Source organism: Castor canadensis, chromosome 9 (genome assembly GCF_047511655.1).
Source record: "Castor canadensis chromosome 9, mCasCan1.hap1v2, whole genome shotgun sequence".
In the NCBI taxonomy this organism is placed as follows: Eukaryota; Metazoa; Chordata; class Mammalia; order Rodentia; family Castoridae; genus Castor; species Castor canadensis.
Window position 1 is genome coordinate 20,610,008 of NC_133394.1, and position 23,940 is coordinate 20,633,947.

A 23,940-nucleotide genomic window follows, 5' to 3' on the forward strand; every position below is an offset into this window, starting at 1 on the left:
AGGCAGCTCATTGCATTCCTTCCGCACTGTAAGGGCTGGCTCTGGTCACATTGGGGTCGCTGACATTGACCTTGACATGATGCCCAGAGTGCATTGGTTGATGTGCATATACAGATGCTCATGTTTCCATCTTGGCTTTTCTGTCTGACAGCAGCGGCGCGCAGGGTCGAGGACAGCCGGCCCCCCATGTCAGTGGTCTAGGATGGCCAGTGAGGGCGCCAGCATCCCCAGTCCTGTGGTGCGCCAGATCGACAAGCAGTTTCTGATCTGCAGTATATGCCTGGAACGGTACAAGAACCCCAAGGTCCTCCCCTGTCTGCACACTTTCTGCGAGAGGTAAGCCGCCACCTGCTCGGGGCTCTCCCAGGAGTCTACCATTACCCAGGAGACACAATGGATCTCTTGTGCTTATGACAGACATCTAGGAACCTGGTCATGAGTCACCAACAACTGCCTTCATTTCAAACAATTGCAAAGAAAGCAAGTCGGTAGTAATTGGTTCATTTCCAAAGGAGATGGAGCATTGAAGGAGTTTAAGACTAAAAAATCTTTGATTTTCCCTTTGCTCTTTGTGAAAGTTTCTGCCATCAGCCATTCCCTCACAGAGCATCCTTCTTGAGGACCCATTAAAAGTCTGTCATTTTCTTCCCTGCAACAGACCAGGTAAAATACCTCCTTATGTTTCATATTATTTCAAAGAACAGAGTTTCCTCCCAACAGATACTTGAACACATGGTGATGTCACCTTTGGACATTAGGGTGTTTCAGATGAAGAAAAAATACTATATGTAAAATAACTAGAAATTACCTGGCTGTAATTCACACATAAGAAAACACGCTTCCTTATTTATCTTTCGTAAAAGGCAATTTTTTGAAAGAGATATCACTCAGTTACCAAACTTTACTCTTAGCCCATTGTTTAACTTACCATATAAGAAATTAGGCATTAAAAACTTTGTGGTAATTAGTTTATCTGTGGTCTAGTTTAAGTAGTAAGGTTATATATTTTTCTTTAAAACATTATGGTTTTTAAGCATTTTCTTAAATATATTTTCTATTATTATTTAATATGCATAATTAAAATACTCTGCTTCTTATTATAAAGCAGGTGCTTTTAAAACCTACAAAAACCTACAGGAAGGAGAGAACAAGGTGATTCCCACCCAAGAATTAATGAGTGGGGAGGGGTGGGTGGTTCCCAGCCAGTGAGGGTGGTTCCTGAGTCAAAGCAAGGCTAATCTACGATGTAATGTTTTTCTATGAATCCCTAATTTAGCGTGCCTCAAATTTCCTAAGAGACAATATTCCAAAGAATTCTTTTTTGGAGGGCTGCTGAAGGGGAGGGGTTCATCCTCAGAATCTGCTTCAAGCTGACAAGGGGCAGCAGACCCTACCTACAAGGGGAAATTGTCTCTCCTATTTCTTTCCCTTGGGGCTCATTTGGACACAAGGTGTCTGAATTATTGTCCAGCAGTTAAAGTTCCTCACGCAGATCTGGGTTGCTCATAGAGATCGCATTCGTTTGTAGAGCTTGATAGCCCTATTGTCTCATGATTTGGGTCCTAAAGGCTTTTATTCTGGAAGAGATAAATCTGGTTTAGAAGGCACGACCTGCACATTAGCAATGGCAGAAGCATCAGAAGGGGCCCTGCCAGGTGTAGCAGGAAGAATAAAGAATCTAACCTTTCATTTTGAAAAGTGACAGAATCTCATGGTTACTTTATCTAACAGTGTTTATATCTGTAGCTATTTTCAACTCAGATGACCCTCTGTTTTGGACTGTCACTATAGTGGGCAGTTAAGGGCTGACCACATTAGGGGTCAGGTGTACCAGGGGGCGGGTGTCAGTCCAATTGGAGAGTAAACCTCAATGAGTCAGTTCTGTACAGAAAGAAGACTCAACAGCATCCCAAAGCAGAAGTTAGATCCCATTGAGAGTTATATTGCCTTTGCTTAAACAGAAGGCCTTGGCTAAAGACATGAGTTTGCCTTTTGCCAGAAGCCTAGAGGCTTTATGTTAGAGTACATGCATAAGAGCCCTTTTTAAAGTCTCTTGGCTTCTGGCTTCCACCTGGGCCTCACCATGCCTCCTTTTGTATTTCCCTTCTTTAACTTTTAATAAATTCCATTTACTCCCATGTGTCCTGTCATGGATTCTTTCCTGCTGGATACAAAAATTTTGCAAGTCTTCTGATCACAGATTGAACCAGTGCTGTTAATAGGAGTTGTGTGTGTGTGTGTGTTTTACTGGTCGTACGTATGGTGCACCTGTACTTTTTATTGTATTCATTTTATACTTTGGCTTAAGTGCTTTGTAATTCATTTTCAAAATAGAGTGTGATTTCCCTCCACCCCTCAAGTTGTAGCTAACACACAAATACCAGCAGATTGTCCTTGTGTCCCTGTATGCACACAATGAGATGGTGACTTAATTTCTAGCGGTCAGCATAGCCTGGCGCTCTCTGTACCACACTGAGAACCACTGGACTGAGCTCAGTAGGCCTGCCCCATTCCTGGTTCAGGCTCCATCAGTGTGTGTTTTGAGTTTTCTTTCCTTACTCTGACAGATGAGAAGCAACAATACTGAGCTGCGCTAGGACTGGAGCAGCCCACCTCTGTACCCCATCCAATGGTGGGGATTTTCGAGATCCTACCATAGTGGATCCCTATGGTATGCTATGTGTTAGAGTTGTTCTAGCAGCTTGCACATTGCAACAATTTCTTTCTTTCTTTCTTTCTTTCTTTTTTAGGTGACACTGGGACTTGAACTCAGAGCCTCTACCTTGAGCCACTCTACCAGCCCTTTTTTTTGTGGTGGGCTTTTTTAAGATAGGGTCTCACAGACTCTTTGCCTAGGCTGGCTTCGAACTGTGATTCTCCTGATCTCTACTTTCCGAGTAGCTAGAATTATAGGCATGAGCCACCGATGCCCGGCACAGTGATTTCTTTTTAATGGTGTTTGGCAACCTTTCTTAGGATGGGAAGATTTTGTTTTTGTAGAGATAGACTTCATAGCTTGTGTCACTATCAGATCGAACTCTAGGACCCATTGTGTTGGACAGACACACTTGGGAACATCTTCACAGTTGCTCTCTTAACCATCTTCCAACAAGGCTTGGAAGGACAGCAAAACCAAACACTGTTGCTGGTCTCGTGGAGGGGCCAGCTACAAACTGCTTAATCACTAGATTAATATGATATTAAGTCAGGGACAAGTGTTACCCACCAGAATTACACAAAAAAACATAGGACAGGCACATTTGCCCTAATCAGGCAAGGCTTCTATTAAACAGAAGCCCCAAGGAGGAGTAAAAATGAAACAAAGGAGAGTGGGTAAGAGGAAAGGATTTCAGGAATGTATGAAGGTGCTGTAGAGAGGGACCAGGACACTTGGGAAGAATTTAAGTACACTGTGGCTGGTGTACAACAGCAGAGGAGAAGAGACAGAACACATGTAAGTGCCAGGTCATAGGTGCGGGTAATGCATGTCATCCTCCATGGAGTCTACTTGCACTGTAAGAGGAGTGGAAGCCATGCAGGGTTTTCATCTCAGCAGGAGGTAAATGGTTCTGAGAAAGTCACTGTGACTGCAATATCGAGAAGGGTTACAGAGTACAGGGGAGATGAAGTATATACCAGGTGTAAGGTTATTGCAGAAGCCTAAGAAAGATCGCTGGGAATGGAGTGTTGGAAGGTACTTAGAAAGTGAGAGGCTTTCATGGTAGGTTAGGTGTGGGAGATGGACAGTAGAGGAATCCCTCCTTGATGAATGACTCTTGATTTCTGGTTTGCTTGCATGAATGGATGCAGGTGCCATTCATCACAATAGGAAGAGGATATACTTAGATTTGGGACATGTTGAGTTATGGGAGTGGGGAGACATCAAAGAGGAGATGTCAAAAAGACAGTTGGTACACAGATACAGGGCTCAGAGAAGACATGTATGGGAAGAAATATAGATGTGCAAGCATTATGCACATGGGGACATCACAGTAGAGAGGAGCTCTTAGGATGGAGCCTTGAGTAACTCTTAACCTTACTAAGTCAGAAGAGATAGGGCAGACAGAAGAAGAACCAGGTGTCATAAAGACAACAAAAAAGGACCTGGTATGTTGGTTCATGCCTATAATCCTAGCTAATTGTTAAGCAGAGTTGGAAGGATCACAGTTGGAAGCCAGGCCAGGCAAAAAGTTAGTGAGACTCCAACTCAACAAATAGCTGAGTGTGATGGCACACACCTGCCATCTTAGCTGTGCAGGAAGCATAATTAAGAGGATCGTGGTCTGAGACTGACCATAGGCAAAATCACAAGACTCTATCTGAAAAAGAGAAAAAAAAAAAAAAACTGAACCAAAAAGAGCTGAGAAAGTGGTTCAAGTAGTAAAGTGCCTGCCTACCAAATGCAAGGTCCTGAGTTCAAACCCTAGTACTGCCAGAAAGAGATGACAAGGGAAGATAAAATAGCAAACTATGGGTGGGGGAGGCAATGTCGAGCCTGATGAATGGTGGTGATGAGAATCCAGTAAATAGGACTGAAAATGTCTACTGGACTTAGGCATCATTCATTAGCAGAGCTATTTCATTTCTGGTATGGGCTCAGGACTAGCCACTTTGACATAGATAAGATCAGTTAACCTTCCTTGATGTCACTTTGTTCACCCACAAAGTAAGGGGAACAGGACCAAATTGGTGGTTTTTAAATTCTGTTTGGCTAAGCAACTGCAAAGCATTCTACAGTCTAGGTTGTTTTTTTGTGTGTATGTGGTGCAAGGGATTGAACTTAGGGCCTCACACATACTAGGCAAGTGCTCTACCACTGAGCTACATCCCCATCCCCAATCTAGAGTTTAGATTGTGATGTCAGACTGCCTGGGTTTGGTTTCCTGCTTTGCTCCTGAGCAGCTAAGTACCCTGGGAAAGTCCCAGCCTCTCCCTGCCTGGGTTTCCTCTTCTGTCTAAAAGAATCCTAATAGGACCTCCTCTGTAGGCTCACAGAAGTACCTTGAACATAGCGAGTGATAACTACGGAGCCATTATTAGGGATACATTTCTTTAATTAAGTGAACTTAAGCTAAAACCTGTGAAGGAGAGACAAAGAGAAAAGACAGTGTGATTCTTGTTGGTTTTGTGTGTGTGTGTTGGGGGATGGTTGGTAGTACCGGGGCTTGAACTTGGGGCCTCATGCTTGCTAGGCAGGTGCCCTACCACTTGAGCCACTCCACCAGTGACAGTGTGATTCCTCAACCAAACATTTCCACTCTGATGTACTTTTAATATATGATTATGGATTTGAGGTAAAATGAATTTCATTCTTTTCAAAAACATTTGACATGTTTCTTCCAACTGTACAAGTCCACACGTCCCTGAGCCCAATGCTAGATATATTAGACCAGTGCTTCTTAAACTTTAAAGAATCCCACGGGGGTCCTATCTGGTAGGTCTTGGAGTCTATGATTCTGCTTTTCTACCAAACTCCCTAAAGGCCAAGACTGCTAGTCCATGGACCACACCGTGTGGCAGGACTCTACAGGAACTCATGGCATTTTTCTTTTCTTTGAGTGTAGCTAATTGCCTGATCAGTGGACAGGGCCAATGTGAAGACAGGTTTGTTTTCTAAAATATCATTTCCCTGGTAAAGGACCCCAGGAAGGGGGCATTTCTGCAGATTAGCCCATGTAGTCAGTTATGGCATGGATGGGACCTGCACACCATGGTTCTGATCCTGAGGGGCTCTGTGCTAACTGTCAGCTCTCTGCTCTGTCACAGGTGTCTGCAGAACTACATTCCTGCTCACAGCCTGACCTTGTCCTGCCCAGTGTGCCGCCAGACCTCCATCCTGCCCGAGAAAGGGGTGGCCGCTCTCCAAAACAACTTCTTCATCACTAACCTCATGGATGTGCTGCAGCGGACGCCAGGCAGCAATGTCGAGGAGTCCTCCATCCTGGAGACTGTCACTGCTGTGGCTGCAGGAAAGCCTCTCTCCTGCCCAAACCACGATGGGAATGTAAGTGAAGTGGACACTGCCCGGGATCATGGTGGCTTTCCCATAGGGTGGGACTTGGGCACATCAGAGACTAAATAAAACATGCCTTCTCCTGAAAAATGAGTATTAAAAATGATAATTTAAACCAACGCTCAGACTATTTGGCCTGTTCACTTTCAGAATTATTTAGATAATAAAATCTATGTTTATTGTATCTGCTTAGCAAATATTGTTGGTATACTCGGAAGAGCAACTCAGTAGCTAGTTGTAAACTGGGCCTACTTTGACCCACATAAACATCCGAGTCATAAATTATGGATAAAGATTTAATGGTGGATAAGGTCTTTGACTCAAGAGTGGTTATTAAAATGCTAATGCATTAGAGCTGTTTGTTCTTCTAGTGAGGGAAATTTTTCTCGTGTTCCTTTAGATGCTGTTCCTTAATAATAAATGAAATTTGAAGCTGTGTGAATCCCTGATAATACATTGTAGTTTAGGAATTGCAAGCATATTTCTTGCTTCTTGCAAGCACAATAACTGTTAGAAACTCTGGAGGGCCCGTGCATGCCATCAAATGAGGGATTCCCAATAGCTCTGTAACCCAAGGGGACGGACAGGAGAACCGGCTTTCAGGTCAAACCCTTGTCTTAAACAACTTTGGCAAGTTTATTAAAGTCTGGGTTTCATTTCCTCCTCTGTGAAAAGAAACGAATGATAGTTTCCATGGTAAGAAATTATTAGAAAAAATGAAATACCTAAGTCCCATAGAGTGCAGAGTAAGCTCTCAATAAAGGTTAGCTATTAAAATTATTTCTTGGGCTGGGCCTGGTGTTTCATGCCTGTAATCCCAGCTCTTGGGAGATAGAGACAGAAGGATTGAAAGTTCAAGGCCAGCTTGGGCTATATAGTAAGACTCTGTCTCACAAAAAGAAATTATTTCTTGGGGGCTGGGAGTGTAGCTCAGTGGTACAGCATGTGCCTAGCATGCAAAAGTCCTTGGGTTTGATCCCCAGTAACTACAAAGGAAATTTTATTATTATTATTATTATTATTATTATTATTAATTTTAGTGCTGGGAATTGATCTCAGGCCTCATGCATGCTAAGCATGGGCCCTACCACTAAGCCCCAACCCTAATATTTCTAATTATGACTTTAGTCACTTTCCACCTTATGGATCAGCACTTTAAAAGTATTTGAAACTGCTTACAGAAAATCTCCCCTAAGGCAAGGAAGTGATTGTTAGAGCCATGCAATCATTATTAGTCATCCTCCTGTTCGTTGACCTTATGTCACACCCTTCTCTCTGCCCACTAAGCTGTAGCCCGCCTGGTTCCCTTGAGCGTGCCAAATAGTTTCCTTCCTCCAGGCCCAGCTATTCTGTTCCTTCTGCCTGGGATGCCCTTCGTTCCCTCCTTTTGTGACTTGCTCATTCTCATCTTTCAACATTTAAGGCAACTTCTTCCTCCACCTCTGAGGTCACCCACCTCTTACCCCACTTACTGTCCACCCTGTCACTTCCTTTATTGTCCCCATGTAATTACCATGTCACTTTTGGACTATTTACTTATTGATCTTCTGGCTTTTCTTCTAGAATGCAGGTCCAAGTGGGCAGGGACCTGTTCATTACCCCTTAGCACTGAGTTAGCATAGAAGCTAACACATTTGCCCAACACCACACTTGGCTCTACAAAAATACTCTGCAAAGTCAGTATTAGTTACCTTCATTTCATAGACGAAGAAACTCAGGCTTGAACAGTTAAAGCCACAAAGCCAGCTAACACATCATAAAAGTAGAACTGGAAGAAATACTTCCTGAGCTTGGCTGGCAGCCCAAACAAGAAAGACACACTGTGGATTACGTATAGAATTATTTGAGAGCACACAGCGGGAGTAATGACTGTCAGGTGTATTGCATACATTGTACTCAAAGGGAGAGTCACCATGTAAATTTTGTAAAAAAAGAACCTGAAAGAGATGTCCCCAAAAGCAGTTTGAGCATCCTTCTTGTGACTATTTCTCACATGGGCTCTGAGTGAATTGACTCAGTCAACCTCTGAGTGAGGTTGACTCTGCCAGGAACTTGCATTTAAGAACTAGCTCTGGGAGAACATGTCCATAGATACAAGAGTGTCCTTAAATGTAGTCCAGGCAGGTGACTCTGCAAACCCAACCTGACAGAGAAGAAAGTTAGAAGGAGACTTACTGTAGACCCTGTTCTAAATTTGGGGTGTGAAGGGGTGATCGAGTAAAATCTGAATTAGTGTCAATTGGAAAGGTAGCATCCCTGAGCAAGGTAAGAATGTGGTAGAATTCAGGAGTGCCTGGCAGCTGGGGGCACCTAGAGTCTAAGGACAGGAGGTGGGGGCAGAACGTGGGGGGTGCAGGAGAATTGCAGGAAGGAGCCTGAAAGGCAGATGGGAGAGATTGTGACCAGCTAGAACTATCACCCAGAAAATGTTTGACATAAATTCTATACACAGTGTGAAAGCATTAAAACTTTTTAAATAAGAGATGGATGTTTTAGTGTTCTTCTATGGAATGGAGTAGCAGAGTAAAGGCTGAGACACCAATTTTAAATGAGAGATAGTAAGAAGTAGTAGGATGGTATTGGTAGGGCTGGAGAAAGGAGGATGGATTTCAGAGAGAACAGTACCAGTCACTGGAGTCTGCCTCCCACACATAAAAAAGTGTGTGCTGAAATCTGTTAAGAAAGCTACTAAGATTGTGCGAACTTGAGTAATTAAAATTGATCACTACTGGGTTGAAAAGATGGCATGACTACATTTTCCCATTATTAAGCCAAGTCCCTGAACAATGCACTAAAATTAACATTGGTGATGTTGTGTGCTTCTGGAAAGACCACAAAGTGTCTCTTTAATGCTTATAATTATTTAATCAAAGAAAAAAATGGCAACATGGAACTATTCATAAAATATGAAGTAGAAATGTTCTCTGCCATTTGTGTGGGGTAAAGTCAAGTCTTTACCCAGGAAATTTTATAGCTTAGTGCACTTTCCTTTATTTGAAAAGAACTCAACTCATGAAGTTAGGACAAGAACAACAAAATAAATATGTGAAACACAAAAGAAAAGAAAATAACAGATATGATTCACGGTGTGTATTTCTGGATAATAAGAAAAAATGTAAAGCTACACAATTCATTCATGAAACACATATAACCTCGTTGACAAAACTTGGTGAAGATAGAACAAAAAGAAAACTATTAATAATTCAACTTATGATAGTAGCTAAAAATTTTTTCATTAAAATACCTTGACAAGTTCTTTTTTCTTTTGATGGTATTGAGGTTTGAACTCAGGGCCTTGCACTTGCTAGGCAAGGCCGGTACTCTACCACTTGAGCTACTTGCCCAGCCCTTTTTGCTTTAGTTATTTTTGGAATAGGGTCTCACATTTTTCCTGTGGTTGGCCTGGACCACAGTTCTCCTATTTATCTTTCTGTAACTGAGGTGATAGGCATATACCACCACACACAGCTAGGGATTAAGTTGGGGGTCTTCCTAACTTTTTGTCCAGGCTGTACTCAAACCGTGATCTTTCTTATCTCTGCCTTTCAAGTAGCTGAGATTACAGGCATGAGCCACTGCACCTGGTAGCAAGTTCTTTTTTGTAGGGGGAAGGCACTGGAGCTTGAACTCAGGGCCTCATATTTGGTAGGCAGGCACTCTACCACTTGAGCCATTCTGCCAGCAAGCAAGTTCTTAATATGTAAGAACACTTACAAGTTGAGAGGACTGTGGTCATTGCAAAAGAAAATGAGCAGCAAAGAACTCAGGAAATTCACAGGGAGGGTACAAATGGCTGCTAATCTACAAAAAAGGCTTAAGCTTCACAAATAATCAAATTGTTTCAAATTAGCTATGATTTTTTTTGGGGGGGTCCTAGGGTTTGAGCTCAGGGCATTGCACTTGTTAGTCAGGTACTCTACCACTTGAGACACGCCTCCAGACCAGCTACAACCAGTGCTTATGAGGAAATGTATTTTGAGACATTTTGTATGCTGTGGGTGGAAGAGTAAATTGCTCTTCCGGGAGTAGATGTCAATTTAATAAAATGTAATGAGTGTTTTATACAACCTCTTGTCTTAATTCCACTAATAGAAATATATCTAAAGAATTACCTAGATGTGAAGATAAAGATTTAATATATAAGTGTTATAGTTTTTATATTCTATTTAATTGGAGGATGGTTAAAATTATGGTAAGCCCATATAACTTGGGTAGCCATTAAGATAATTTTTGGGGGGGGTTGTTGGGGACCAAACCTGGGGCCTCACACGTGCTAAGCATATACTCTACCACTGAGCCCAACACTGCTGTTTTCAAAACAAATGACGTTTGCCAAGATATGTGAATATGTTCGTATGTTTAGAGTCTTTGAATTTGTAGGATCACAGTGTGCTCAGTTTTGTGCAGAAGGGACAAAGTTTCATAGGCAGTAGAAAAATCAAAGAGACAATTGTGCTATCCATCAGCCCAGTGCTTCCAAGAGCCAGGAAGTGGGATGATGGGCTGGAGAGGTAGAAGGGGTAGGACCTGGAGGGCATCGGATGCAGCATAAGGAACTTGGTCATGGGAAGCTATGAAAGGTTATTAAGCATTGGAATGCCTAGGCAAGATTTGCGCAGAGCTCTTCTCAAAGTCGCTAAAGACATGAGAAGGGAGATTCAAAGTAGAGGAGCCTGTGACTTGGGGAGCACCTGGGGACCTGCCAGAATAACCCACAGAGAGGCTCTGATGCAGGCAATCAGGCTGGAGAGCTGGACCACTGGCATGGATTGATGGCAGAGGCACCCATCCCAGGTGATACCAGGTGTGGGTGCCCAAGGAAGCAGTGGAGTTACCAAGTGAGGTTGATTCTTTAAAATTACTGTGGCTCAGTGGCAGAGTGCCTTGCCGAACATTTGCAAAGCCCTGGATTCCATCCCCAGCATAACAAAAATAAATACAATTCCTGCATTTTTATAAAATTGCACTATCCATCCCAGGAAAAAGTTTGGAAAGAGAAATCTGTTGTCACTGCCTGCAGGAAAAATTAGAATTCTTAAAGATGTATTTCTGAACCTACCTCATCAACAGAGACCTTTGGATGCTGGCTAGAGATTCTATTTCCTGTGAAGTTAAACAATTCTTGAGGTTAACCTAACCCCACCTCGTCTGCGAAAAGCTCATCAAATCGCATTAAAAATTAAGTCTACCTGAAGAGTTTGACTCTCCTGAGGTGAACAAAGCTGAAGTGTGTTTAGAGTACACGCTCTGTGCTGACTCATTATGATTCTTTGGAATGGTAAGCTTTACAAAGCGGTAAGAAGCCTTGGGAAATTAGCCCAAGTGTGCGTGTCTTAACTCATGGCATTTGATGATAGACTGTAGGGGTTCACCACAGCTGCTTTGAAATATGGGGGCCTCATTGCATATTCAGGACACATGCATGCAATATTTCAGATAAATTGCTGCAGTTAACCACCATGGGTAAATCCTTTAAAATAAGTCAAGCATCTGAAGGTTAATAAAGCAAAGCAAAACAGGACTCTGCTGACCCAGTGGGCTGGTGCTGAATAGGAAGGGGAGGGAAGCTTGTCACCTGCCTTAAGTGCTGGCACAGGACCTGCCTTCTCATTAAACTGCCATGATGATGTACTTCAAGTGCAAAAGAGAAAGAAGAAAGGTGGGCAGTGATCTGTAGATTCTTTGCTTGTAAAGCCAACACCTTGAGCTCCTATCTTGCGATCCTAGGTACATAAACAATTGGGAAACCATGACCTGCTCACTGAGGCACCTTACTAACAAGGATGCAGAGACAGGCAAAGGGGTATCCTCCTGAAGAAAGCCCTGCCACTAGCAAGTCCCCACCCACTCCAACCTCCCAGGATCAACTGTCAGTGTTGGCCACAAGGCTCTGACCACCCTTTTTCCCTTAGGAATGCATATGGACCTGCCAGCCTTCTTTGCTGGTGGACACACACAGTGACCACCTGTCAACAACAATAAGCTCCCCCTAGCCTCTGGCTACCCTCTCCCCTCCCCCCACCGGGGACAGTGATATCATCTCTCCAGGGATGGATGACATGGATGAGCTCAGCCAAGACACACACCTCCCACAATTAGCGCTCAGTTCAAGCCCCAGCTGTCAGACCTGAGCTCAGCATTTGAGAATGACTAGCTGTTGACACTTCAAGGTACACTTAGGAGAGTGCCCTGGGCATAGTGACTCGGTCTGTGTTTCTCCTCCAAGGTGCAATCCAGTTCCTTTTCTTTTCTTTTTTTTTAAGGTGAAATTCACATGACATCAAATTTAACATTCAACCATTTACAATTAGTACAATTAGTGGGTTTTTTGTATATTCATAACACCACTGCCAATTCCAGAACATTTTCTTCACCCCAGAAAGGAATACCATACCCATTAAACAGCCACTTTACCCTATTAATGTCATGGACTACAGGTGCATATAACTCACTTGTTTGTGGCATATAATCCTTTTAATATGTGCCTAGATTCCCTTTGCTAATAGCAAAGGATTTTTTTCATCTGTATTTATAAGGGATATTGGTTTGTCATTTTCTTGGGATATCCTGGGTGTTAGGAAGAACTGCTGCTCCCTCTTCTGTTTTTCAAAGAGTTTGAGAAGGATCTGAATCAGTTCTTATTTAAATGTTTGGTAGAATTCACCAGTGAAGGTATTTGTTGGAAGTTATTTAAATGTTTGGTAGAATTCACCAGGTGAAGGTATTTGTTGAAAGTTCTCTCATTATAAGTCTGTTCATACTTTCCATTTCTTTGGATCCATCTGGGCTATAATATTGCTATCATTCCTGTGTTTCTGTGATGTCTGTAGTAATTTCTCTACTCTGTTCCTGGTTTTAGTAATTTCAAGGTTCTCTCTCCTTTTTTGGTCAGTCCAGTTACAGTTTTGTCAGATTCTATAATGTGCTTTTCATCAGCTATGTACTGTGCTCTCTCTGGCACAGCTTTTGTCTTAGGTCTGTTTTGCCTTATACTAGATTAGCTGCCCAACTCCCTTTTGGTTAGCATTTGTAGGAAGCATTTTTTTCTACCCTTTCACTTTCAGACCTGTCTGTGTCTTTTTTTGTTGTTGTTGTTAAATAGTGCTGATGGGTCCAATCCAAGGGCTTATGCATGCTAGGCAAGTGCTCTTCCTCAGAGCTCCATCCTCAACCCTTGTTTTTTTTTGAGACAGGATCTTGCTAGGTAGCCCGGCCCAGGCAGGCCTCTAATTCAAGCTCCTCCTGCCTCTACCTGACACCTGCCAAGTGCTGGGATTACAGGCACCAGCATCCCTGGCCTAAAGTGCTTGTTGATGAGAACTCTTTGTTAATCTTATTGACAACCTCTTATACATGATGAGTCACTCTCTCTTGTTGCCTTCAGGATTCTTTACCTTTTGATCGTTTGGTTATTAGGTGTCTTGATTTGGATCTCTTTGAGCTTTTTGACTGTGTAGATTTGTGCCTTTCATCAACATTTGGGAACTTTCCAGGCCTTATTTCTTTCTTTTTTTTTTTTTTTATTCATATGTGCATACAAGGCTTGGTTCATTTCTCCCCCCTGCCCCCACCCCCTCCCTTACCACCCACTCCACCCCCTCCCGCTCCCCCCCCCTCAATACCCAGCAGAAACTATTTTGCCCTTATCTCTAATTTTGTTGTAGAGAGAGTATAAGCAATAATAGGAAGGAACAAGGGGTTTTGCTGGTTGAGATAAGGATAGCTATACAGGGCATTGACTCACATTGATTTCCTGTGCGTGGGTGTTACCTTCTAGGTTAATTCTTTTTCATCTAACCTTTTCTCTAGTTCCTGGTCCCCTTTTCCTATTGGCCTCAGTTGCTTTAAGGTATCTGCTTTAGTTTCTCTGCATTAAGGGCAACAAATGCTAGCTAGTTTTTTAGGTGTCTTACCTATCCTCACCCCTCCCTTGTGGGCTCTCGCTTTTATCATGTGCTCATAGTCCAATCCCCTTGTTGTGTTTGCCCTTGATCTAATGTCCACATATGAGGGAGAACATACGATTTTTGGTCTTTTGGGCCAGGCTAACCTCACTCAGAATGATGTTCTCCAATTCCATCCATTTACCAGCGAATGATAACATTTCGTTCTTCTTCATGGCTGCATAAAATTCCATTGTGTATAGATACCACATTTTCTTAATCCATTCGTCAGTGCTGGGGCATCTTGGCTGTTTCCATAACTTGGCTATTGTGAATAGTGCCGCAATAAACATGGATGTGCAGGTGCCTCTGGAGTAACAGTCTTTTGGGTATATCCCCAAGAGTGGTATTGCTGGATCAAATGGTAGATCGATGTCCAGCTTTTTAAGTAGCCTCCAAATTTTTTTCCAGAGTGGTTGTACTAGTCTACATTCCCACCAACAGTGTAAGAGGGTTCCTTTTTCCCCGCATCCTCGCCAACACCTGTTGTTGGTGGTGTTGCTGATGATGGCTATTCTAACAGGGGTGAGGTGGAATCTTAGCGTGGTTTTAATTTGCATTTCCTTTATTGCTAGAGATGGTGAGCATTTTTTCATGTGTTTTCTGGCCATTTGAATTTCTTCTTTTGAGAAAGTTCTGTTTAGTTCACCTGCCCATTTCTTTATTGGTTCATTAGTTTTGGGAGAATTTAGTTTTTTAAGTTCCCTGTATATTCTGGTTATCAGTCCTTTACCAGGCCTTATTTCTTAAACTCTTACTTCTTTCTCCTTTCCCTCCCTTCTGGGACTCCAGTATGCATATTTAGTACATGTCACGGTGCCCTCGGCCCTCTTAGAGTCTGTTACTTTTTCTTTCTTCTTTTTAATTTCTCCTCAGACTGTGTAATCTCAGTGGTCCTATCTCCATGAGTTCACTGTTCTTATTTTTGTGTTTGCACATCTTCTGGGGAATCCCTCTAGTGAATTTTACATTTCAGTTATTACGCTTTTCAGTACTGGAATACTGCTATTTGGTTCCTTTTTATAATTTCTGTTTCTTTAATATTCTCCATTTGGTGAGGCATTGTCTCTTAGGTTCTTTGAGTTTTTAATATATGATTTCCTTTAGCCCTGTGAGTATATATGAAAGAGTTAGTTTGAGAGCTAATAAACCCAATTGTGGCTTCTTGAGGGACAGTTTTCATTAATTTATTTCATTTTGATTTGGGTCGTGCTTTCTTTTTTTTTTTTAATGTCTTTTTTTTCATAGGCAACCGGACATTTCAAATATAATAATGAAAGCTGGACATGCTATTGTGTACCCATAATCCAGGGAGGTGGTGTGTCCTAGCCCAGTCCATTGTTTGAAACAACAAACAATTGTGGTGACTTTGGAAGTCAGATTTTTCTCCCCTTCCCACATTTTTTTTGTTGTTGCTTGTGATAATTTTTTTCTTTACTTGTTTGCTTAGTGACTTTTCTGGACTAATTTTGTGAAGTCTGTAGTTTTTATCATGTGTGGCCACTGAAATCTCCATTAGCATGGTCACCAGCTAGTGATATGACAGACATTTCCTCCCTCTGCCATTTTCAGCAATGTCACTCCCCTGCAACCATTTTAAAATATAAATTAAAAAGAGGGCTAGAGCCAGGTTCCAGTGGCTCATGCCTGTAATCTTCACTATATGGGAGGCTGAGATCAGAAGAATCGCGGTCCAGGCTGGCCTGGACAAAAAGTTTCAACTCCAATGAAAATTTAGATCTCCCAGGGGAAGACTAGATATCGGTCATTTGCACCGGATTTTGGATGATTCAATCCAGCTCGAGACACAGAATATAGAAAATGCTCGACAATTATTTGCCAAGGGATCTTTTCTTGGCAGCACCCCCTGAGGGAAGGACTGCTTGCTTTTGGGCATTTTACCACATTGCTTGCCTTCAGTGTTCAGAAAATGAAATGAATAAAACTATATGCAGTGTCATTTTAAACTTCCTATAGAAAGTTTTTAGAAATTTTTTTTGGAAATGTAAATATTTGGTAATACCATATATTTTCATTGGAGTTTGTTATTAAAATACATTTTAATGGACCATGGAGAGAAATACTGAACAAACAATGGATAAAGAAAGAAAACTTTGGACTGGAGGTGTAGCTCAGTGTACAGTGTGTACTAGCCCTGGGTTTACAACAAAAAAAAAAAGAGGAAATTTTTAATTGATGGTCCAAGCACAAGCACAATTCCTAAAAGATCTGCAGAGGAACAAAATACATGGAATTAAATCTCTATGTGACAAAAAAAAAATGTATTCCTCTAATTTACTATTTATCCACTTCAAACTATGATGTCACATGAAATGTAAAACTATGTGGTGGTTTGAAAAACTTTCATCTGAATCTGGTTCACTAGGAAAGATTGGCTCCAAAATAGTATCAGAAAACTGAGTGTTTTATTCCTGAAAGAGTTGCTTCAGAAAGTGCTATGTGAAGCAGTGAGTAAGGAGGAAGGTGACCTTCAGTTGTCCTAATACTTGCTCCCCAGCCATGGCCAAGACATACTTTCTCTCGTGCTGTCAGCAGTGATGAGTACCTACTGTATGCAGGCATTAGCTAGGCTCTAAGTGGGATGGTCCTGTGCTCAGGAACTTAAAACCTTATAAATATTTCAAAAATGGTGTCTAAGTGAGAGTGTGTGGGTGCATGCATGCTGTGAAAATTCTTCAAGCTGGGTTAGGATTTATGCCTTTTTCATTATGTGTACTGTAAACCCAAGATAAAGTTCCCCCCAAACTGTGCTTTGGAAGCTCAAAGTTGGAAGATATTGCTCCCAGCTGGGAGAATAGGCTTTCTGTGAACATTGTTACTAAGAGTCCATTACACTCAGGATAACGTGGTTTATTTTCAGATAGCCAGATGACATCATTGCCATTACCACAACAGCTACTACTTTCTCAAATGTATTCTGACATCATTGCCAGACATCATCCGGTCCTTATACGCACCAACCTACTTAATTAACAGAGCAGGTTGCTGTTATTGTCTCTATTTGACAGAGGTGCAAGTTGACACACAGTAACACTAAGTAATTGGCCTGATGTCATTCAGCTAAATAAAGAGTGACGCCAGACACAAACTGCTCAACCCAGCTCATCTCTGAGCCATTTTCAAAGGGAGGTGCAGGAACCCTTACAGTCCCCAGGCTCTTTCTGGTGGAAGATATGTCAATTCTGGATTGTAATAGGAATAGGTAGTACAGTGCAGTAATAGGAAGATACTGTTTGTCTTTTTCACTGTCATTCTCTCAAGAGCATACAGTGGAACTGTCCAGAGGCTATGATGTGTACTTCACAACAGATGAATGCAGAAGCAGATAAGGGAATCCAAATGTCTTCTATTAAGCCACACACCTCAGAGATTTACAAAAATGGAAAACAATATCATGCTGTCACAAAATTTTTGTTTTGCAAATATATTTTCCATAAATTATGTTATTTGTGTTAATATTTCAATGGATTTACTATTGCTTTTGATAAATTAATAAGTACTTTAAATTTTTTCTTAGTTTCTTTTTTGTGGTACTGGGGTTTGAATCAGAACCTCACACTTGCTAGGCAGGCACTAACCACATGAGCCACTCTGCCAGCCCTGTTTTGTGTTGGGCATTTTTGAGATAGGGGCTTGCAAACTACCTGCCCAAGCTGGCTTCGAACTACGATCCTCCTAATCTCTGCCTCCTGAGTAGCTAGGATTACAGGCATGAGCCACCAATGCCCAGCCTGTGTTGAGTTTTTTTTTTGTTTTTTTTTTGTCTTTTCTTTTTTTGGTGCTGGGATCAAACCCAGGGCCTCACGCATGCTAGGCAAGCGCTGTACCACCGAGCTACATCCCAGCCCCTTGTGTTGAGTATTTTTGAGATAGGATCTTGCTTTCATTTTGCCCAGGCTGGCCTTGAACCACAATCCTCCTGAGTAGCTAGGGTCACAGATGTGAGCCACCAGCACCCGGTTTTAGCTTCAGTTTTTAATATGACAAATATCTATAGATATAAACCACATACATAGGGCAGGGGTGTGGCTCAGTGGTAGAGCATTTGCCTACCATGTACCAGATCTTGGGTTATATCCCCAGAAGCATAAACTATAATAATAATAATAATAATCCACATACACAGAACTCTTTAGAGTCCTCAATAACTTATAAAGAGTGTATTAAAAAGATCTCAAGACAAACAAGTTTGATAACCATAGCCCTACACGATTCTGCCTTAGGAAGTAGCCACCAAAGTCTGGCTTTATCAGTAGCTTTGGAGTTGGACCCATACCTGACTGAGACATGTCACATCAGGTTTGTTCTTCCTTTCTGCCATGACACTGAGCCCAATAATTTTTATTCCATGACAATTGGTGAGACAAGTCAAAGATCAAGATTCCTGAAGAGTAAGCACTGAACCATGGCCCCAAACCTGGAACCTTTCTGTGTTACCCACAGGTGATGGAATTCTACTGCCAATCCTGTGAGACTGCCATGTGTCGGGAGTGCACTGAGGGGGAGCACGCGGAGCACCCCACAGTCCCACTCAAGGACGTGGTAGAGCAACACAAGGCCGCCCTCCAGGTCCAGCTGGATGCTGTCAACAAAAGGTGCGGCACCCTCCACCTGGTTCCCAACCTGCTGCCCTTGCCCTGAGTGCAAGGCCTGGCCTCGTGCTCCATTGTCTCTGCACAATGTAGGGTCATGTTACACCTCAGGCGCAAGTCTTTGTGTCACGGTGAGTTTTCCTTTGATGATGGGTTTGTAGTCATAAACCAGTGAATGATGAGGCTATCGTCTACTCCTTGGTAAGATTCCAATTGCGTTATGTTAGACATGGTAGCTCTTTTTTTTTTTTTTTTTTGGTTTTTCAGGAAGATTAAAGGAATTAAAGTACACTTAAAGACGGTGCCCTCAGATCTCTGAAATTATGCCTGAAACCAGGCCTGTAAGGAGCTCCTTAGCTGCTGCTCTTGACACACTCATAGACTCATTATGGTGGCTGTGACTGACTCCCTTCTGCCTGCATTCTGCACAATGGTACTGAGAAGTGATTGCTCCATTTTCAAGTTGTCCTGCTTCCAGGTTCTTTCTTAGTCTGGACATGGAGAACAGAGTAGCTGTGTTGTGCATGAGAAAGACAGAAGAGAGGAAATTACCCCAGCTGAAAAACAGACAAAATAGTAAATCTCTCACCCATAGTCAACAGTTGTTGTGAGATTATTCTATTTTAATTAAAAGAGCTTGGAAGCTTACAAGAAGTTCCCAGGAAACTCTGAGTTTGATAAGGTTTTTTTTTTAATGTGGTTGAGAAAAAAGATCTATTTAGAACAGTGGTTCTCAACCATGGGTGACTGGACTCCCCCACAGGACATTTGACAATGCCTACAGACATTTTTGGTGTCACAGCCATGGGTATTAGGAAGATGATACTGGCATCTGAGAGGATAGGATGCTGACAAACATCCTACAGTGCACAGGACAGTCTCGTGTAGCAAAGAATTATTTATAATGGCTTTTCCCAGAGCTTCAAGACTTTATACTACCAATTATTAAAAATAGATCATTGAGGGTAGATTGAAATGGCTGTAGTCTCTCAAGTCTCATTCATTCCATTCTTCCATTACTATTTTTTTAAAGATGATGAAAGGCATAGAAAAATAATTTGATTTATTAATTATTATTATTATTATTATTTGATAAACTGGAGTGTTGAGATAGGCCTTGGAATAGTTCCAGTTTGATGCTACGTAATGATCTTTACCAACTATCCCCCAGGCTTCCAGAAATAGACTCTGCTCTTCAGTTCATCTCAGAAATTATTCATCAGTTAACCAACCAAAAGGCCAGCATCGTGGATGACATCCACTCCACATTCGATGAGCTACAGAAAACTTTAAATGTTCGCAAGAGCGTGCTACTCATGGAACTGGAAGTCAACTATGGCCTCAAACACAAGGTAAGGGTCCCTTGTCCCTAAGATGTCCTATAAGAGACAAGGTGGGGGAGGGAGGCACCCCACAGCACTGGCTTAGTGTGCTCTAACAGCAAAGCAAAGGGGACTCAAATGGGTTCTTACAGATCACGGTTGTACAGTAAACTGGGTTCCATTTAATGGAATATCTGGCTCTTTTTTTTTTCCCCCTCTTCCCCGGTTTCAGTAAATCTACGATTCTGTGACTTTAAGAACCAATTTATAATTTGACAAAAGGCAAGGTTGAATACTATGTAATGCTTTCAGGATTTAGGGTTAAGCTGGATTCCTTTCCTTCCTTAATTATAATGTGGGATAGCCTCTTAATTGCTCTCTCATCCACACTAACCTGTTCGTCAACTTCAAAGCGAAGCCTGACTGCAGTCTTTGTGTCTGTTCACAAAACCAACAATGAAAAGCTTTTGGTCTTCAGGTCTGGAGACTTCATTTATTTGGTTTCTGTTCCTGTAAGTGATGACTGAGAACTCTGAACATTCCAGAAAGATACTGAATAATGACTATTTTAGGCGTCAGGCATGACAGTTTATTTGCCATGCTTGGTACGGGCGTTTTTGTTGCTCCTATCCAAACACATGATCCAAGAAATCCACGTGTGGGCGATGTGGCAGGGCGAGGCACAAGGGACATCTTGAGAAACGCAGTTTAGGCTTTTGCACTGGACTTGGTTCACTGGGTTAAGTGGCATGCCACTTGCTGTGAGCCACCCGCCTGGGCAGGTGTAGAACCACCCTGGTTCTCGCGTGGGGAGGAGGGCCAGGCTCTGTCCCAGCGTGCTGGCAGGTGTCCTAGGAAGCGCTCACAGCCTCCCTCCGTGTCCCTCCCGGCAGGTGCTCCAGTCGCAGCTGGATACCCTGCTCCAGGGCCAGGAAAGCATCAAGAGCTGCAGCAACTTCACTGCCCAGGCGCTGCACCATGGCACAGAGACCGAAGTGCTGCTGGTGAAAAAGCAAATGAGCGAGAAGCTGAACGAACTGGCCGACCAAGACTTCCCCCTCCACCCGCGGGAGAACGACCAGCTGGACTTCATCGTGGAGACCGAGGGCCTGAAGAAGTCCATCCACAACCTGGGGACCATCCTGACCACCAACGCTGTGGCCTCTGAGACGGTAGCCACGGGCGAGGGGCTGCGGCAGACCATCATTGGGCAACCCATGTCCGTTACCATAACAACCAAGGACAAAGACGGCGAGCTGTGCAAGACAGGCAACGCGTACCTGACCGCGGAGCTGAGCACCCCCGACGGCAGCGTGGCGGACGGCGAGATCCTGGACAACAAGAATGGCACCTACGAGTTCCTCTACACCGTGCAGAAGGAGGGCGACTTCACCCTGTCCCTGAGGCTCTACGACCAGCACATCCGCGGCAGCCCGTTCAAGCTGAAAGTCATCCGCTCGGCCGATGTGTCCCCCACCACCGAGGGTGTGAAGCGACGTGTCAAGTCCCCAGGCAGCGGCCACGTCAAGCAGAAAGCGGTGAAGAGACCCGCCAGCATGTACAGCACTGGGAAAAGAAAAGAAAACCCCATCGAGGACGATCTGATCTTCCGAGTGGGTAAGGACAGGGCTCCCCCAAGCCCGAGCCCACCTGCGGCTGTGATTAAGCGGTGGGGAAAGGGACATGACAGCCCAGAATGTCCCCTCGAGGACTGTTGGTTTATTTTATGCAGGTAGCTCATGCAGGCTTCTTCTCCAGGGATGTCATCCCTTCTTCTTCCTTCTCTTCTTCCTCTCCTCAGCTCCTTCCACAGGCCACATATTCACTATTAGAAATTAGAAAACGAAAATAAGTAAAAAGAGAAACAGAAAAAAAGCTCAGAGCTCCTAGTCTGGAAATTGTACGGGAAAGGTGGGTAGTCTCCCATCACCCCCATGGGAGTGGACTCCTGCCTAACCCACAGACAGACAGCTGTTGTCCCCTGTGATTTGTGTTTCTGGGAAATCTGGCAGCTGGGGCTGGGGCCATGACCTGGATAGAGCCTTTGTGACTCTCTGTCACCACTTCTATGTTGGAAGGGGATGGGGAACAGGGGTTACATTGCGAACTGTGGTGGCCACCAGCTGTGTGTAGCTGGAGAAGGGCCCCAAAGAGGCGGGTGGAGAAAGGAATGGAGTTGGGACAGGGTTGGTGATGAAACCTCAAGGTGCTGGATGAGCCAAGAGACGGGAATGTAAATAGCCCTTGCCTCCCCTGATTTATTGCCTCTCTATTTGTTTATTTTAACTGTTTACTTTCTCAGTAGAAAGCGAACTAAATGTAAACAATGAAGGGATTAATCGGTTCAGTGTGGGGGGGACTCTGCATTTTGATTAGTTTCAGGAGGTTGCTTTAGCCTGCCTCCTTCTCCCCGTTCCTCTGCATTGCAGTATCTTAACTGACATGTATAGAAAAACAATCCTGTGGTTCAAATAAATTGGGAAATCTTGAGCTAAATGAAGGAAACAGATTCATTTTTTTTAACTGCTGGTCTTCTCAGAACTTTAGAATCTGCTGGTGTGCACAGTCTGAGGCAGGGATGGCAGGCTGCACTGGCCAACTTTTCTCACCAGGAACTTTTCCCATGGAACATCCTGGGAGATCAGGGCTCCTTGGAACATTCTTGGGCAGAGTTGCTCCACGTTAGCACTTGATACTGAATCTTGGTGAAGACTGTGGTAGGACCCCATAACTTGCTCATCCAGAGCCCAGCAGCCCTCAGGCCTTCTGTGGCTGTCTGAACAGTGTGGGTGAAGAGGACAGAGCTGGGTGAACACAGGATTGGGGACCTTCCAGGTCTGCCACTCCAGTTCCTCCACTTATTTGAGCCTTGGGGAGAGTTCTTAGGTTGCTTCATCTTCAATTTTCATGTCCATAAAATGAAAATGCAAAGATCCTGCTTCTCTGTTCTAAGAACTGAGAACTGATCTAAGTTCCAAGCTTCCTGCCTGACACAGTGGAGAAGCAAAATAAATAAGAGCTGTCGTCTTTGCATGTGTAATTATTGGGCTGTTAGAGTCTCCCTCCTACCTTTTCTTTTCAAAAAATTTTACTTGCTACCCCCCATGGAGCACCCATATTAAGAACAAATCCAATCCCATTCAAATCCTCACCCCTTGTTTCCACCCAAGAAATAGTAAAAGCTCAGGCAATGGGCTGAAAGGCTTAAGTCTGAAAGTGGGTAGATTTGTGTCTGAATCCTGATTTGCCTCACCAATTGGGTAGCTGGCTTACTCTTCCCAAATTCTGTTTCTTCCTCTGTAAAATAGAGTATGAGATAGCCCCAAGTCTTAAGGTTGTTCTTGTAATACACCTGGCATTCACCTATGTCCAGTGAGTGTTCAGTTAATGCTGGCTAAGATTTTACTGTTGCTATTATTAGTAATCATCACCTCGTTTCTGAAACCCACCTGAGGAAAGAGACATGTCTTTGTTTCAGTGTTTAATGTTTGTAAAGAAAGTAGAACAGGGAGGCTGAAGCCTGGAGGATCGTGGTTTGAGGCTAACCCTGGGCAAATAGTTTGTTGAGACCCCCATCTCCAAAATAACCAGAGCAAAAATGGACTAGAAGTGTGGCTGAAGTGGTAGAGTGCCTGCTTTGTAAGTGCAAAGCCCTGAGTTCAAATCCCAGTCACACACACACACACACACACACACACACACACACAAAGAATGGCCAGGCGCCTGTAATCCTAGCTACTCAGGAGGCAGAGATCAGGAGGATCACAGTTTGAAGCCAGCCCAGGGAAATAGTTAGCAAGACACTATCTTGAAAAAAAAAAAAATGACAAAAAAAGGGCTGGTGGAGTGGCTCAGGGTGTAGGCCCTGAGTTCAAACCCCAGTACCGCAAAAAAAAAAAAGAAAAGTAGAACAGTGTGTAGTGTATCTGAGTTTATCAGTAAACTAAAGGAACTGTCTTAGTTTTCTAGGGATGCCACTGCAAAATATCACAGCCTGGGTTGCTCAAACAACAGAAATTTTATCTTCTCACTGTTCTTCAACTGGAATT

At 43.1% G+C, this 23,940-nt stretch overlaps 1 protein-coding gene across 7 annotated transcripts in view; it reads left to right on the forward strand.

Moving 5' to 3' along the window:
• Trim2 (tripartite motif containing 2) overlaps positions 1–23,940 on the forward strand; it is a 117,110-nt gene that overhangs the window by 60,993 nt on the left and 32,177 nt on the right. For 5 of the 7 annotated variants that reach the window (XM_074041314.1, XM_074041311.1, XM_074041310.1 and 2 more), the window contains 5 exons: positions 152–336; positions 5,767–6,004; positions 18,421–18,572; positions 19,741–19,921; positions 20,785–21,508. In XM_074041314.1, coding sequence (XP_073897415.1) covers positions 203–336; positions 5,767–6,004; positions 18,421–18,572; positions 19,741–19,921; positions 20,785–21,508 — 1,429 coding nt within the window. In that variant the 5' untranslated portion in view covers positions 152–202. Of the gene's footprint in view, positions 1–151; positions 337–2,551; positions 2,672–5,766; positions 6,005–18,420; positions 18,573–19,740; positions 19,922–20,784; positions 21,509–23,940 lie in introns of those variants that run through there. The other 2 variants (XM_074041309.1, XM_074041313.1) reach the window with 2 other exon arrangements.